The following is a 13,882-nucleotide window of genomic DNA, read 5'->3' as shown; positions in this document are numbered from 1 at the left end:
ATACCGAGGATCCTGGGAAAAATCAAGCAGGAAGGGCGACCAGCAATATTGGTAGCACCAAATTGGCCAAGAAGGAGCTGGTATGCGGCCATCATAGAAATGCTGGTCGACACACCGTGGCACCTTCCGGAGCGAAGAGACCTGCTATCCCAGGGGCCTTTTGTTCACCCGGATTCCAGGTCTCTACATTTGACGGCCTGGCCTTTGAGACCGAGGTGTTGAGAAGGAAAGGTTATGCGGAGAATGTCATCCAGACAATGATACGAGCCAGAAAAGCAGCCTCGTCAGCAATCTACTATAGAGTCTGGAAGCGCTTCTTCATCTGGTGCGAGGAGAGGCGTTTACAACCAATGCAATTTTCGGTGTCCGAAATTCTTGCATTCCTACAATCAGGCCTTGAAGTAGGATTAAGGGTAGGATCGCTGAGGGGCCAGGTGTCAGCACTAACGGTACTGTTCCAAAGACCAATTGCAAACAGGATAGCAGTACGGACTTTCCTGCAAGGAGTTGCCCATACAACACCCCCGTTTAAGCCTCCGGTCCAAACTTGGGAGCTCAATCTCGTGTTAGACACTATTACGGACCAGCCGTTTGAGCCGCTCAAGGAAATCCCTATGCGGTTACTAACCTGGAAGGTGGCATTCCTCGTCGCTATCACATCGATCCGGAAGGTCTCAGAACTAGCGGCATTGTCTATACAAACACCATATATGGCCTTCCACCAGGACAAAGTGGTACTAAGACCATCACCCGAGTTTTTACCAAAAGTAGTCTCTCAGTTTCATATTAATGAGGAAATCGTTTTGCCCTCCTTTTGTCCAAATCCAGTACACAAAAAGGAAAAACTACTGCACCACCTGGATGTAGTAAGGGCGCTGAGAACCTATGTGAAGAGAACAAGGGATTTCCGCAAGACCGACTCCCTCTTCGTTATTCCGGAGGGGACCCGAAGGGGCCTAGCAGCCTCAAAAATCACCCTATCAAAATGGATAAGGTCCCTGATAACGGAAGCATATCGAGCCTCGGGACGCTCGCCACCATTTCGGGTTACGGCCCACTCCACACGGGCGGTGGGGGCCTCCTGGGCAGTCCGTCACGGAGCCTCAGCCCTCCAGGTGTGTAAGGCAGCCACCTGGACTTCCGTACATACATTTTCGAAGTTTTATAGAGTCCACATAGCCGCATCATCCGACGCCGCTCTTGGACGGAAAATCTTGCAGGCGGCAGTTGTTTGACCGCACGTGCAGTGCCCACCCAATATATGTTTTTTTTCGGGACTGCTTGTGAACGTCCCATGGTCTAGGCTGTGGCCCCCAATGATACGGACGAGAAACAGATATTTTTGGTATAACTTACCGTAAAATCTCTTTCTCGTCGCGTTCATTGGGGGCCACAGCACCCACCCCTTATTATTTAGGCGGTTGCCGGAACTCTCTGTTCTTCGGTCATTTTTTTGGTGGCAAAGAATTACGCCAGATTTATGTTTGGTATGTATATAACACAATATGTATAAATGTACTCCCACTGGCTTCCTACTGCTTGCAGACAGACTAATTAGCTGTGTGCCTGCAGGGGGGATATAGCCAGTGGGGAGGAGCTAACACTTTTTTGCTTAGTGTCGCCTCCTAGGGCAGTGGCTATATCCCATGGTCTAGGCTGTGGCCCCCAATGAACGCGACGAGAAAGAGATTTTACGGTAAGTTATACCAAAAATATCTGTTTTTCTCACTTTCCGTGTTATAGAAACGTGAAATTTGGCACGAGCATTGATTATGTCATAAATAGGAAAAGTTAATGGGTCCCAACTAGAGATGAGCGAGCACCAAAATGCTCGGGCGCTCGTTACTCGGGACGAAATTTTCGCAATGCTCGAGGGTTCGTTTCGAGTAACGAACCCCATTGAAGTCAATGGGCGACCCGAGCATTTTTGTATTTCGCCGATGCTCGCTAAGGTTTTCATTGGTGAAAATCTGGGCAATTCAAGAAAGTGATGGGAACGACACAGCAACGGATAGGGCAGGCGAGGGGCTACATGTTGGACTGCATCTCAAGTTCACAGGTCCCACTATTAAGCCACAATACCGGCAAGAGTGGGCCCCCCCCCCTCCCAACAACTTTTACTTCTGAAAAGCCCTCATTAGCAATGCATACCTTAGCTAAGCACCACACTACCTCCAACAAAGCACAATCACTGCCTGCAAGACACTCCGCTGCCACTTCTCCTGGGTTACATGCTGCCCAACCGCCCCCCCCCCCCACAGCGCACACCAAAGTGTCCCTGCGCAGCCTTCAGCTGCCCTCATGCCACACCACCCTCATGTCTATTTATAAGTGCGTCTGCCATGAGGAGGAACCGCAGGCACACACTGCAGAGGGTTGGCACGGCTAGGCAGCGACCCTCTTTAAAAGGGGCGGGGCGATAGCCCACAATGCTGTACAGAAGCAATGAGAAATCCAATCCTGTGCCACCTCCATCTGGAGCTGCACACGTGGGCATAGCAATGGGGAACCTATGTGCCACACACTATTCATTCTGTCAAGGTGTCTGCACGCCCCAGTCAGACCGCGGTTTTTTAATTCATAGACACAGGCAGGTACAACTCCCTATTGTGAAGTCCCTGTCGACCGACAGCATGGGTGGCTCCCTGGAACCCACCGGCGGTACACAAAAATATCCCATTGCATTGCCCAACACAGCTGAGGTAGTAATGTCGTGCTAAATGCACGCGGGCTTCGGCCCATACTGCATGCCCCAGTCTGACTGGGGTTCTTTAGAAGTGGAAACAGATGCATTTACAATTCCCTGTGGACCCACAGCATGGGTGGGTGCCAGGAAGCCACCGGCGGTACATAAATATATCCCATTGCATTGCCCACCACAGCTGAGGTAGTAATGTCGTGCTAAATGCAGGTGGGCTTCGGCCCACACTGCATGCCCCAGTCTGACTGGGGTTCTTTAGAAGTGGAAACAGATGCATTTATAATTCCCTGTGGACCCACAGCATGGGTGGGTGCCAGGAAGCCACCGGCGGTACATAGAAATATCCCATTGCATTGCCCAACACAGCTGAGGTAGTAATGTCGTGCTAAATGCAGGTGGGCTTCGGCCCACACTGCATGCCCCAGTCTGACTGGGGTTCTTTAGAAGTAGAAACAGATGCATTTATAATTCCCTGTGGACCCACAGCATGGGTGGGTGCCAGGAAGCCACCGGCGGTACATAAATATATCCCATTGCATTGCCCAACACAGCTGAGGTAGTAATGTCGTGCTAAATGCAGGTGGGCTTCGGCCCACACTGCATGCCCCAGTCAGACTGGTAATATGTACCTTAACAGTAACCGCGTTGGTGGTAATGTGGTGGTGACTGCGGACCTAGTAGCGCGTTTTATTTTGTTGGTTTTCGGAATGTGGCCAGGATTAAGTGGGCCGTGGCGGGGGATGTTTTTGAGGCACTACGTGTCCTCTCCACGTGTCCGTGGTTATATGCACCTTAACAGTAACCACGTTGGTGGTAATGTGGTGGTGACTGCGGACCTAGTAGCGCGGTTTTATTTTGTTGGTTTTCGGAATGTGGCCAGGATTAAGTGGGCCGTGGCGGGGGATGTTTTTGAGGCACTACGTGTCCTCTCCACGTGTCCGTGGTTATATGCACCTTAACAGTAACAGCGTTGGTGGGAAATGGCCTCGCCGCCATCATGTCTTTGGGAAGCCTCTGTTTCCACACCCCAGAGACATACCATTAGCAGCGGTATAGGCAGAGCCCATAATTAGTAACATTTCAGCCGTAGCATTAGCAACAGGCCCCACTAACATATCACTAGCAGCATTATAGGGGGAGCACAGTCTTAGTTCCATTTCAGTAATAGTAGCAGCCTACACAGGCCCCAGTAACAATTCCGAAGCAGCAGTATAGTGGGAGCGCAGTCTTAGTTCCATTTCAGTAATAGTAGCAGCCTACGAAGGCCCCAGTAACAATTCCGAAGCAGCAGTATAGTGGGAGCGCAGTCTTCATTCCATTTCAGTAGCTGCAGTATAGACAAGGCCCAAGTTACATTTATGTAGCTAAAGTGTAGGCCAACCCCACACACCTTTCTGTACCATGAGTGCAGGCGAAGAACATAGAAATTGCTATGATTACACTGTAGGTGAGGGCCCAAAAAAATTGGTGTACCAACAGTAGTAATGTACCTCAGTAAAAATTGGCCATGCCCAACCAAGATGGCAGGTGAAACCCATTAATCGCTTTGGTTAATGTGGCTTAAGTGGTAACTAGGCCTGGAGGCAGCCCAGTTTAACGAAAAAATGGTTCAAGTTAAAGTTCCAATGCTTTTAAGAGCATTGAAACGTATAAAAAATTTTTAGAAAAATTATGAGTGAGCCTTGTGGCCCTAAGAAAAATTGCCCGTTCTGCGTGATTACGTGAGGTTTCAGGAGGAGGAGGAGGAGGAGGAGGAATATTATACACAGATTGATGAAGCAGAAATGTCCCTGTTTTGGATGGTGAGAGAGAACGATGCTTCCATCCGCGGGTGCAGCCTACGTATTGCTTAGGTATCGCTGCTGTCCGCTGGTGGAGAAGAGAAGTCTGGGGAAATCCAGGCTTTGTTCATCTTGATGAGTGTTAGCCTGTCGGCACTGTCGGTTGACAGGCGAGTACGCTTATCTGTGATGATTCCCCCAGCCGCACTAAACACCCTCTCCGACAAGACGCTAGCCGCAGGACAAGCAAGCACCTCCAGGGCATACAGCGCTAGTTCAGGCCACGTGTCCAGCTTCAACACCCAGTAGTTGTAGGTGGCAGAGGCGTCACGGAGGACGGTCGTGCGATCGGCTACGTACTCCCTCACCATCCTTTTACAGCCTTGACTGGGGAGCGGTGACAGTCTTGCTGGGGAGCCATAAAGCTGTCCAGGCCCTTAAAGACTGTTGCCCTGCCTGTGCTGTACATGCTGCTCGATCTCCGCACCTCCCCTGCTACCTGGCCCTCGGAACTGCGCCTTCTGCCACTAGCGCTGTCGGATGGGAATTTTACCATCAGCTTGTCCGCCAGGGTCCTGTGGTATAGCAACACTCTCGAACCCCTTTCCTCTTCGGGAATGAGAGTGGAAAGGTTCTCCTTATACCGTGGGTCGAGCAGTGTGTACACCCAGTAATCCGTAGTGGACAGAATGCGTGTAACGCGATGGTCACGAGAAAGGCATCCTAACATGAAGTCAGCCATGTGTGCCAGGGTACCTGTACGCAACACATGGCTGTCTTCACTAGCAAGATCACTTTCAGGATCCTCCTCCTCCTCCTCCTCCGGCCATACACGCTGAAAGGATGACAGGCAAGCAGCAGGGGTACCGTCAGCAGTGGGCCAAGCTGTCTCTTCCCCCTCCTCATCCTCCTCATGCTCCTCCTCCTCCTCCTGAACGCGCTGAGATATAGACAGGAGGGTGCTCTGACTATCCAGCGACATACTGTCTTCCCCCGCCTCCGTTTCCGAGCGCAAAGCATCTGCCTTTATGCTTTGCAGGGAACTTCTCAAGATGCATAGCAGAGGAATGGTGACGCTAATGATTGCAGCATCGCCGCTCACCACCTGGGTAGACTGCTCAAAGTTTCCAAGGACCTGGCAGATGTCTGCCAACCAGGCCCACTCTTCTGAAAATAATTGAGGAGGCTGACTCCCACTGCGCCGCCCATGTTGGAGTTGGTATTCCACTATAGCTCTACGCTGCTCATAGAGCCTGGCCAACATGTGGAGCGTAGAGTTCCACCGTGTGGGCACGTCGCACAGCAGTCGGTGCACTGGCAGATTAAAGCGATGTTGCAGGGTGGCAGCGTCCGTGTGGGACTTGCGGAAATGTGCGCAGAGCCGGCGCACCTTTCCGAGCAGGTCTGACAAGCGTGGGTAGCTTTTCAGAAAGCGCTGAACCACCAAATTAAAGACGTGGGCCAGGCATGGCACGTGCGTGAGGCTGCCGAGCTGCAGAGCCGCCACCAGGTTACGTCCGTTGTCACACACGACCATGCCCGGTTGGAGGCTCAGCGGCGCAAGCCAGCGGTCGGTCTGCTCTGTCAGACCCTGCAGCAGTTCGTGGGCCGTGTGCCTCTTATCTCCTAAGCTGAGTAGTTTCAGCACGGCCTGCTGCCGCTTGCCCACCGCTGTGCTGCCACGCTGCGCGACACCGACTGCTGGCGACGTGCTGCTGCTGCTGACACATCTTGATTGCGAGACAGAGGTTGCGGAGGAGGAGGAGGGTGCTTTAGTGGAGGAAGCAGATACTACCACTGAGCTGGGGCCCGCAATTCTGGGGGTGGGTAGGACGTGAGTGGTCCCAGGCTCTGACTCTGTCCCAGCCTCCACTAAATTCACCCAATGTGCCGTCAGGGAGATGTAGTGGCCCTGCCCGCCTGTGCTTGTCCACGTGTCCGTTGTTAAGTGGACCTTGGCAGTAACCGCGTTGGTGAGGGCGCGTACAATGTTGCGGGAGACGTGGTCGTGCAGGGCTGGGACGGCACATCGGGAAAAGTAGTGGCGACTGGGAACTGAGTAGCGCGGGGCCGCCGCCGCCATCATATTTTTGAAGGACTCCGTTTCCACAACCTTATACGGCAGCATCTCAAGGCTGATAAATTTGGCTATGTGGACGGTTAACGCTTGAGCGTGCGGGTGCGTGGCGGCGCGCTTGCGCTCCAACACTTGCGCTAGCGACGGCTGGACGGTGCGGTGCGAGACATTGGTGGATGGGGCCGAGGACAGCGGAGGTGAGCGTGTGGGTGCAGGCCAGGAGACGGTAGTGCTAGTGTCCTGAGAGGGGGGTTGGATCTCAGTGGCAGGTTGGGGCACAGGGGGAGAGGCAGCGGTGCAAACCGGAGGCGGTGAACGGCTTTCGTCCCACCTTGTGGGGTGCTGGCCATCATATGTCTGCGCATGCTGGTGGTGGTGAGGCTGTTGGTGGTGGCTCCCCGGCTGATCTTGGCGCGACAAACCTTGCACACCACTGTTCGTCGGTCGTCAGGCGTCTCTGTGAAAAACTGCCAGACCTTAGAGCACCTTGGCCTCTGCAGGGTGGCATGGCGCGAGGGTGCGCTTTGGTAAACAGTTGGTGGATTATTCGGTCTGGCCCTGCCTCTACCCCTGGACACCGCACTGCCTCTTGCAACCTGCCCTGCTGCTGCCCTTGCCTCCCCCTCTGAAGACCTGTCCTGTGTAGGCGTTGCACACCAGGTGGGGTCAGTCACCTCATCGTCCTGCTGCTCTTCCTCCGAATCCTCTGTGCGCCCCTCCCTCGCACTTACTGCCCTTACTACTACCTCACTGCAAGACAACTGTGTCTCATCCTCATCGTCCTCCTCACCCACTGAAAGGTCTTGAGACAGTTGCCGGAAGTCCCCAGCCTCATCCCCCGGACCCCGGGAACTTTCGAATGGTTGGGCATCAGTGACGATAAACTCCTCTGGTGGGAGAGGAACCACTGCTGCCCAATCTGAGCAGGGGCCCGAGAACAGTTCCTGGGAGTCTTCCCGCTCCTGAGCATGTGTCATTGTAGTGGAGTGAGGAGGCTGGGAGGAAGGAGGAGTAGCAGCCAGAGGATTTGGATTTGCAGCACTGGACGGCGCAGAACTGTGGGTGGATGATAGCTTGCTCGAAGCACTTTCTGCCATCCACGACAGGACCTGCTCACACTGCTCATTTTCTAATAAAGGTCTCCCGCGTGGACCCATTAATTGGGCGATGAATGTGGGGACGCCAGAAACGTGCCTCTCTCCTAATCGCGCAGCAGTCGGCTGCGATACACCTTGATCAGGAGCTCGGCCTGTGCCCACACCCTCACTTGGGCCTACGCGTCCTCGGCCACGTCCACGTCCTCTAGGCTTACCCCTACCCCTCAGCATGCTGTATTACCAGTGATTTCCCAGGCAGGAAATAAATTGGCGCAAGACTGCAGGACAAATACGATTTTTCCCTTTTTTTGAAAGGGAGGGCAGTGGCACACTGACTATATTCAATCAGATCAGATGTATTCCACAGAAATGCAGTTATATGAAGTGCAGCAGAGCGGTGACTTTTCCCAGGCAGGAAATTAATTGGCGCAAGACTGTAGGACAAATACAATTTTTCCCTTTTTTTGAAAGGGAGGGCAGTGGCACACTGACTATATTCAATCAGATCAGATGTGTTCCACAGAAATGCAGTTATATGAAGTGCAGCAGAGCGGTGACTTTTCCCAGGCAGGAAATAAATTGGCGCAAGACTGCAGGACAAATACGATTTTTCCCTTTTTTTGAAAGGGAGGGCAGTGGCACACTGACTATATACAATCAATAAAATATGTCTTCTGGCCCTGCCTACACAATTCTCTCCCTGTAGTATTACTGCAGGGCGCAATGCTCTGCAGACAGCCGATTTTGAAAAGAAAAAAATATGCAACACTGCTAACAGCAGCCTGCACAGTACTGCACACTGATAGATGTGGCCCTAAGAAGGACCGTTGGGGTTCTTGAAGCCTACACTCACTCCTAACACTCTCCCTACCTAACCACCACTTCTGTCCCTGGACTATTACTGCAGGGCGCAATGCTCTGCAGACAGCCGATTTTGAAAAAAAAAAAAATTGTGCAACACTGCTAACAGCACCCTCCACAGTACTGCACACGGATAGATGTGGCCCTGAGAAGGACCGTTGGGGTTCTTGAAGCCTACACTCACTCCTAACACTCTCCCTACAGCAGCACCAGCAGCAGCACTTTCCCTCAGCTAAGGCCGCCTGCAGACGAGCGGGTCGGATCCGGCAGCGAGAATTCTCGCCGCGCGATCCGACCCGAGAGCCTGCAGGGACGAGCGCGTACTCACCTGCGCCTGGCGGCCCCGACTCTTTCATGTGCCGGCTGCCGCGTAGCCGGCGCATGCGCAGACCGCAGCCGGCGGCCGGGTGAGTGCGTGCCCCGCAGAAAATTAGGACATGCCGCGGTTTGTTTGCCGCGCGAGATTTCGCGCGGCCAAACCGCGGCCGTCTGCATAGGAGTGCGTATTTTAATGCACTCCTATGCAAACTTTCAGCGGCGGAAATCCCGCGGGAAATCCCGCGGCGGGATTTCCGCTCATGTGCAGGCGGCCTAACTCTCAAGGCATCTGAGGCGAGCCGCAGGAGGGGCCGACTTTTATACTCGGGTGACATCTGATCTCCCCAGCCACTCACAGCAGGGGGGTGGTATAGGGCTTGAACGTCACAGGGGGAAGTTGTAATGCCTTCCCTGTCTTTCAATTGGCCAGAAAAGCGCGCTAACGTCTCAGAGAGGAAACTGAAAGTAACCAGAACACCGCGTGGTGCTCGTTAAGAGTAACGAGCATCCCGAACACCCTAATATTCGCCCGAGTATCAAGCTCGGACGAGTACGTTCGCTCATCACTAGTCCCAACTCGATTATTCAATTCTATGCGCAAAAGAATTAGCGTCCAAATTTTACTTATGGAATCTAATTCTCTCACTTCCTGATGTCATTTTATATAAAGGAAACGTTGCATGGTTACCTCCCCGTGGTGTTTCTTGGGTAACGCAGAGAACTATGCAAAATGGTGAACATATGTTTTTCCGGTATCTCTAAAGTAACCACGGCTTCATAAGATTTTCCGTGTGAACACCAGATAAACACCAGTACCAAATTAACTCGGGCGAAGTGGGGTAGATCAGCTAGTACCTTATACAACTAACACTAAAACAAAAAAATTGGTATTAAAGGGCTGTCCGATTACTGAACAACTTTTTATGGAGTAAAATAATAAACAGAGCTATTTATTCCTCCGCAGACCCGGAGCTGCAGCTCGCTGTGATCCCAGTCTGTTTTGTGATGCATGATGTCGCAGGAAATCAGGTGACCGCTGCAGCCAATGAGAGGTTGCGTCACGTTCTTGAACTCCTGGCATCATGGCGCCCAGCATGTGAGCACTAATGCCAGGAGGATGGAGGTGACACTGTAGCGGTCACCTGATTTCCTGTGACCACATTTGCTAAAAGAATCTCCAGGCCAGCCGCGAGCTGCAGCGCCTACAGAGGGGTAAGTAGCTCTGTGTGTTATTTTACCCCAAGAAGTCCTATTGAAAAGGTGTTGTCAAGTAATCAGACGACCTCTGTAAAAGGAGCAATCTCTAGTATCATAACTTTTTCCACTTCTGGAACTTTGTGGGGTGTCCTTCATGTACTCATGAGATCATTGAGCCATTTGATATTTTATCTAATACACTTTTCTATCTGTCTTGCAGGTGGTTCTACCCTTTTCATTGAGACCTCTCTCCGCCGTCCCCTAGACAAAGACAATAAAGATGGTTCCTTAGAAGTAACAGGCCAGCTTGGAGATGTAATGAAGGAGAGTGCTAAAATTGCCTATACCTTTGCCCGTGCCTTCCTGATGAAGAAGCGCCCTGATAATGGTTTCCTAGTGACATCACACATTCACTTACATGTGCCAGAGGTGGGGGTTTTAGTCATTCAGGCAATAGAGGGTTTTCTGTACCCCCTCTACGCAGACAGCACCCCGTTATATAGGTATTTTCGTAACATCAACCCCTTGCTACTACAAAACCACAGTTATCGCCTGTCTGCTGTCTAACACCGTGTCCTTTTATCTAAAACTCAAGAACTGAGCTGCTTGGGTTTCCGCCATTTACTAACCAACCCACAGCCGATATCTCCATCTCAGCCTGTGATACCGCCATGACTACTTGGTAGCATGCACACCGTCTTGGGGACATGTAGGGCTCCTTTTTATTTTTGTTTGCCTTTGCCCCTCCCCCCATATTCGGTCACTTGCTCTCTCGTGTCACCAGCAGTTCAAAAACATCTGAGTCCGCCCTTTTTTTACTGTTGAGAAATTGAAAACTCTTCGCACTCTCACACCAGAACATTTTACTGCACTTGGATCTCATGTAGGAGCGTGCAGCGAGTATGACATCATATTTGCTGCGTGACGACAATCCTCATACACCATCTTGGCGTGTATCCGTGCGTAAGACCCGCCAAGATGGTGCCTACCACAATCTTTTTTGCTGGAGCTGTATGTGGGAGGCACAATTGAAAGTCAATGTGAGATTGGTACTGCTAAACGCGTGTGCGTAATACGTAGATTAGAACCCTTATTGTTACCCTTAATATTATGTATTTGTATATGGATATATTTATATTTCCCCCTGGATTGTACAGAACAAGCTTCTGTACCTCTCATGTCCCTCGGCTCCGTCTGTTAGCTGTTGTGAGCCGGCCTCACCCCTGTTGTTAACGGGAAGGGGTGTGTATATGGAAGAGGGTGTAGGGGATGTTTGTCTGATCATATTACTTGGAGTATAATGCAGCTGCCATTTGTTCTGTCTAGGGTGCCACTCCGAAGGACGGTCCCAGCGCCGGCTGCACAATTGTTACTGCGCTGCTTTCTCTCGCTCTGGGATGTCCGGCCCGCCAAAATGTGGCAATGACTGGAGAGGTGTCACTGACGGGGAAAATTCTGCCTGTAGGGGGCATCAAAGAGAAAACTATTGCTGTGAGTATTTGTGTCCATGTATAATTTACAGACGTGTCAAGTTGTAATGGAGGCAGGGATTTAGTTGGAAACCACACAAGATAATTACTGGATGTAAGAAGGGTCTCCGTTAACTTCCAAATAACCTAGGTGTTTAATGCAGAAGGATGAGCCAGATCTATTCTAAATGCCCATCAGAATAGAACAGCGGAGAGGGAGGTTTTTTTGCTCTAGAACCGGATTGCAGAACCTGCGGCCTCCTCCCCTCTGGGCGCAGACATACCGTTCTGCATATGTATGCTACAGGAAGATGTGGTGCTCAAGAAACCTTTTACATTTTCTGATGCTGAGAATTGAGTAATATGATGGCAACCTGAATCCCTACACTGCAGAACATAGAGCGTCGTACCAGTTCTGCACAGCAGAGCAGGACAAAATATGCTGTAGGGCTGGGCATCGGTGGGCACCTCTGCCGTGGGTAGTGGATATGCCACTTTCATCCTGTAGTGATGGGGAGACATATCTTCTATTGATTGCAGCACCACATTTGTTGCTTATGTAATCACATGTGGGATGTACAATCTGTGGGATCTGTCGATGTCCGCAGCGCTACAGTTAATGCAGTTTCCAGGCACAAGGGAGATAAATCAGCTAGTTGGTTATAGGAGGGGTTAGAGAGTCGGTCTTATGGAGTTCCATGAAGATATGACATAATCCTCTCTCTCCGGTTGCAGGCTAAGCGAGCCGGTGTGACATGCATCATCCTCCCCTCCGAGAACAAGAAGGACTACTACGACCTGGCCTCGTTCATCACTGAGGGGCTGGAAGTGCATTTTGTTGAACACTATGACGACATTTTTGATATAGTCTTTCCTGCCCCCTGACGCCCGCGAGTCCCAGGGATTCTTCATTTCGGTGTGTGTCGGCCACCGGAATAGCTCTCTTTGTATCGCTGCTACGCAGCCCTCCTCAACTATGGCTAGGTTTACTGTATGACTTAGTAAATATGACATTGGTTTAGTAATCTAATTATTAAAAGGCTTTTTATTGTATAATATGTCTTCCTCATCAGCTAGTAGGGGGCTTGTTGCAGGTTTTGGCTGGTGGCCAGACATTTTTCCTTTCTGGAGGGAAGTTCTCCCTTTTGTCCAAGGCTTATAGAAAGCAGTTTGTGCAATTATGAATATAGACTGTCAAGGATGCAAGACCTGTTTAAGGGTCTCCCCCCTAGATGCCAACTATGATGCAGTTTTTCACATTGAAGTCAAGCGGTTGCCATGTTTTCATGCGAATTTATTTATTTATTTTTTTTCCCCCTCCCACGGTGACACATTTGCAACTTGTCAATCACAATATTGATAGCCTGCTCACCCGTGTAAATGCAGCTCTAGAGGTACAAATAAGGTACCGGAGGGAAGTGTTTTATTAAGGAGCTAAGCACTAGAACAAGGGGGACAATCTGAGATCCGTTGGGGGGGGGGGGGGGATCGGAACCAATGTCAGGAAGTATTTCTGAAAGAGTAGTAGATGCTCTGAACAAACTCCCAGCCAACGTGGTTGGAAAATTAGCAATATGAATCCAAGCTGCCAGTAGTACAGATATCGTAGGAGAGATGATGGTGACTACGTGGTCCGTGTTATATGTTTTATGTCCTATTCTTGCCCATAATAAGGATGATAATAGGCAATCCCTCCCCCCACACACACAGACCAATAGTCCAAAGCACTGTGTAGCCTCCTGGACTATAATGTGTCTGGGATGCATCCGTCTGAAAATACATCCGTCTGAACAAAGCCTTCAAATGAGGGGTTAAAAGTACTTTATTAAAGGGACTCTTAAGCCAGTGTCACACGACTGGTTTTGCGCATGCGATTCTCAGTGAGTAGAACCCATTGATTTCAATAAGGTTGACTTGATTTCACGTATTTTGCCTGCGCATTTTGATCACGTAAAAAAATATAGTATGCTGTATTTTCCTGTGCATTTGTACCCAAAAATAGCGCACATGGAACTACCATATATACTCGAGTGTAAGCCTAGTTTTTAAGCAAGTTTTTTAATGCTGAAAAAGTCCCCCTTGGCTTTATACTCGAGTGAAGTAAAAAAAAAAAAAAAAAAAAAGCGTCTGTGTCTCGGGGCGGTGGTCTCCCCGGCAGTGTGGCAAGCTGCTTGAGAATTCTCCCCACTTTCATCTCCCTGCTCAGCTTTGAATTCCCCCGCTCTCAGCGCTGTGTAGGTAAACGCTGTGATTGGATCGAGCGCCAGCCAATCACAGCCGGCGCTCCATCATTCAGTGGATGACATCACTGAATGGCTGTGATTGGTTTATCGAGTGCCGGCTGGGATTGGCTGGCGCTCGATCCAATCACAGTGCTTACT

General features: G+C 50.7%; 1 protein-coding gene across 1 annotated transcript in view; it reads left to right on the top strand.

Annotated features, from left to right (window-relative positions):
- Nucleotides 1-12,557, top strand: part of LONP1 (lon peptidase 1, mitochondrial) — a 66,343-nt gene extending 53,786 nt beyond the window's left edge. Inside the window, exons 16-18 of the mRNA XM_066574158.1 lie at nt 10,253-10,461; nt 11,359-11,523; nt 12,237-12,557. Of these exons, the coding sequence (XP_066430255.1) occupies nt 10,253-10,461; nt 11,359-11,523; nt 12,237-12,386 (524 nt within the window). The 3' untranslated portion in view covers nt 12,387-12,557. The remainder of the gene's footprint in view (nt 1-10,252; nt 10,462-11,358; nt 11,524-12,236) is intronic.
- The last annotated feature ends 1,325 nt before the right edge of the window (nt 12,558-13,882 follow it).

The sequence above is a fragment of the Eleutherodactylus coqui genome, chromosome 7 (genome assembly GCF_035609145.1).
Source record: "Eleutherodactylus coqui strain aEleCoq1 chromosome 7, aEleCoq1.hap1, whole genome shotgun sequence".
Taxonomy (NCBI): domain Eukaryota; kingdom Metazoa; phylum Chordata; class Amphibia; order Anura; family Eleutherodactylidae; genus Eleutherodactylus; species Eleutherodactylus coqui.
This window is presented reverse-complemented; position numbering and strand designations above follow the sequence as displayed.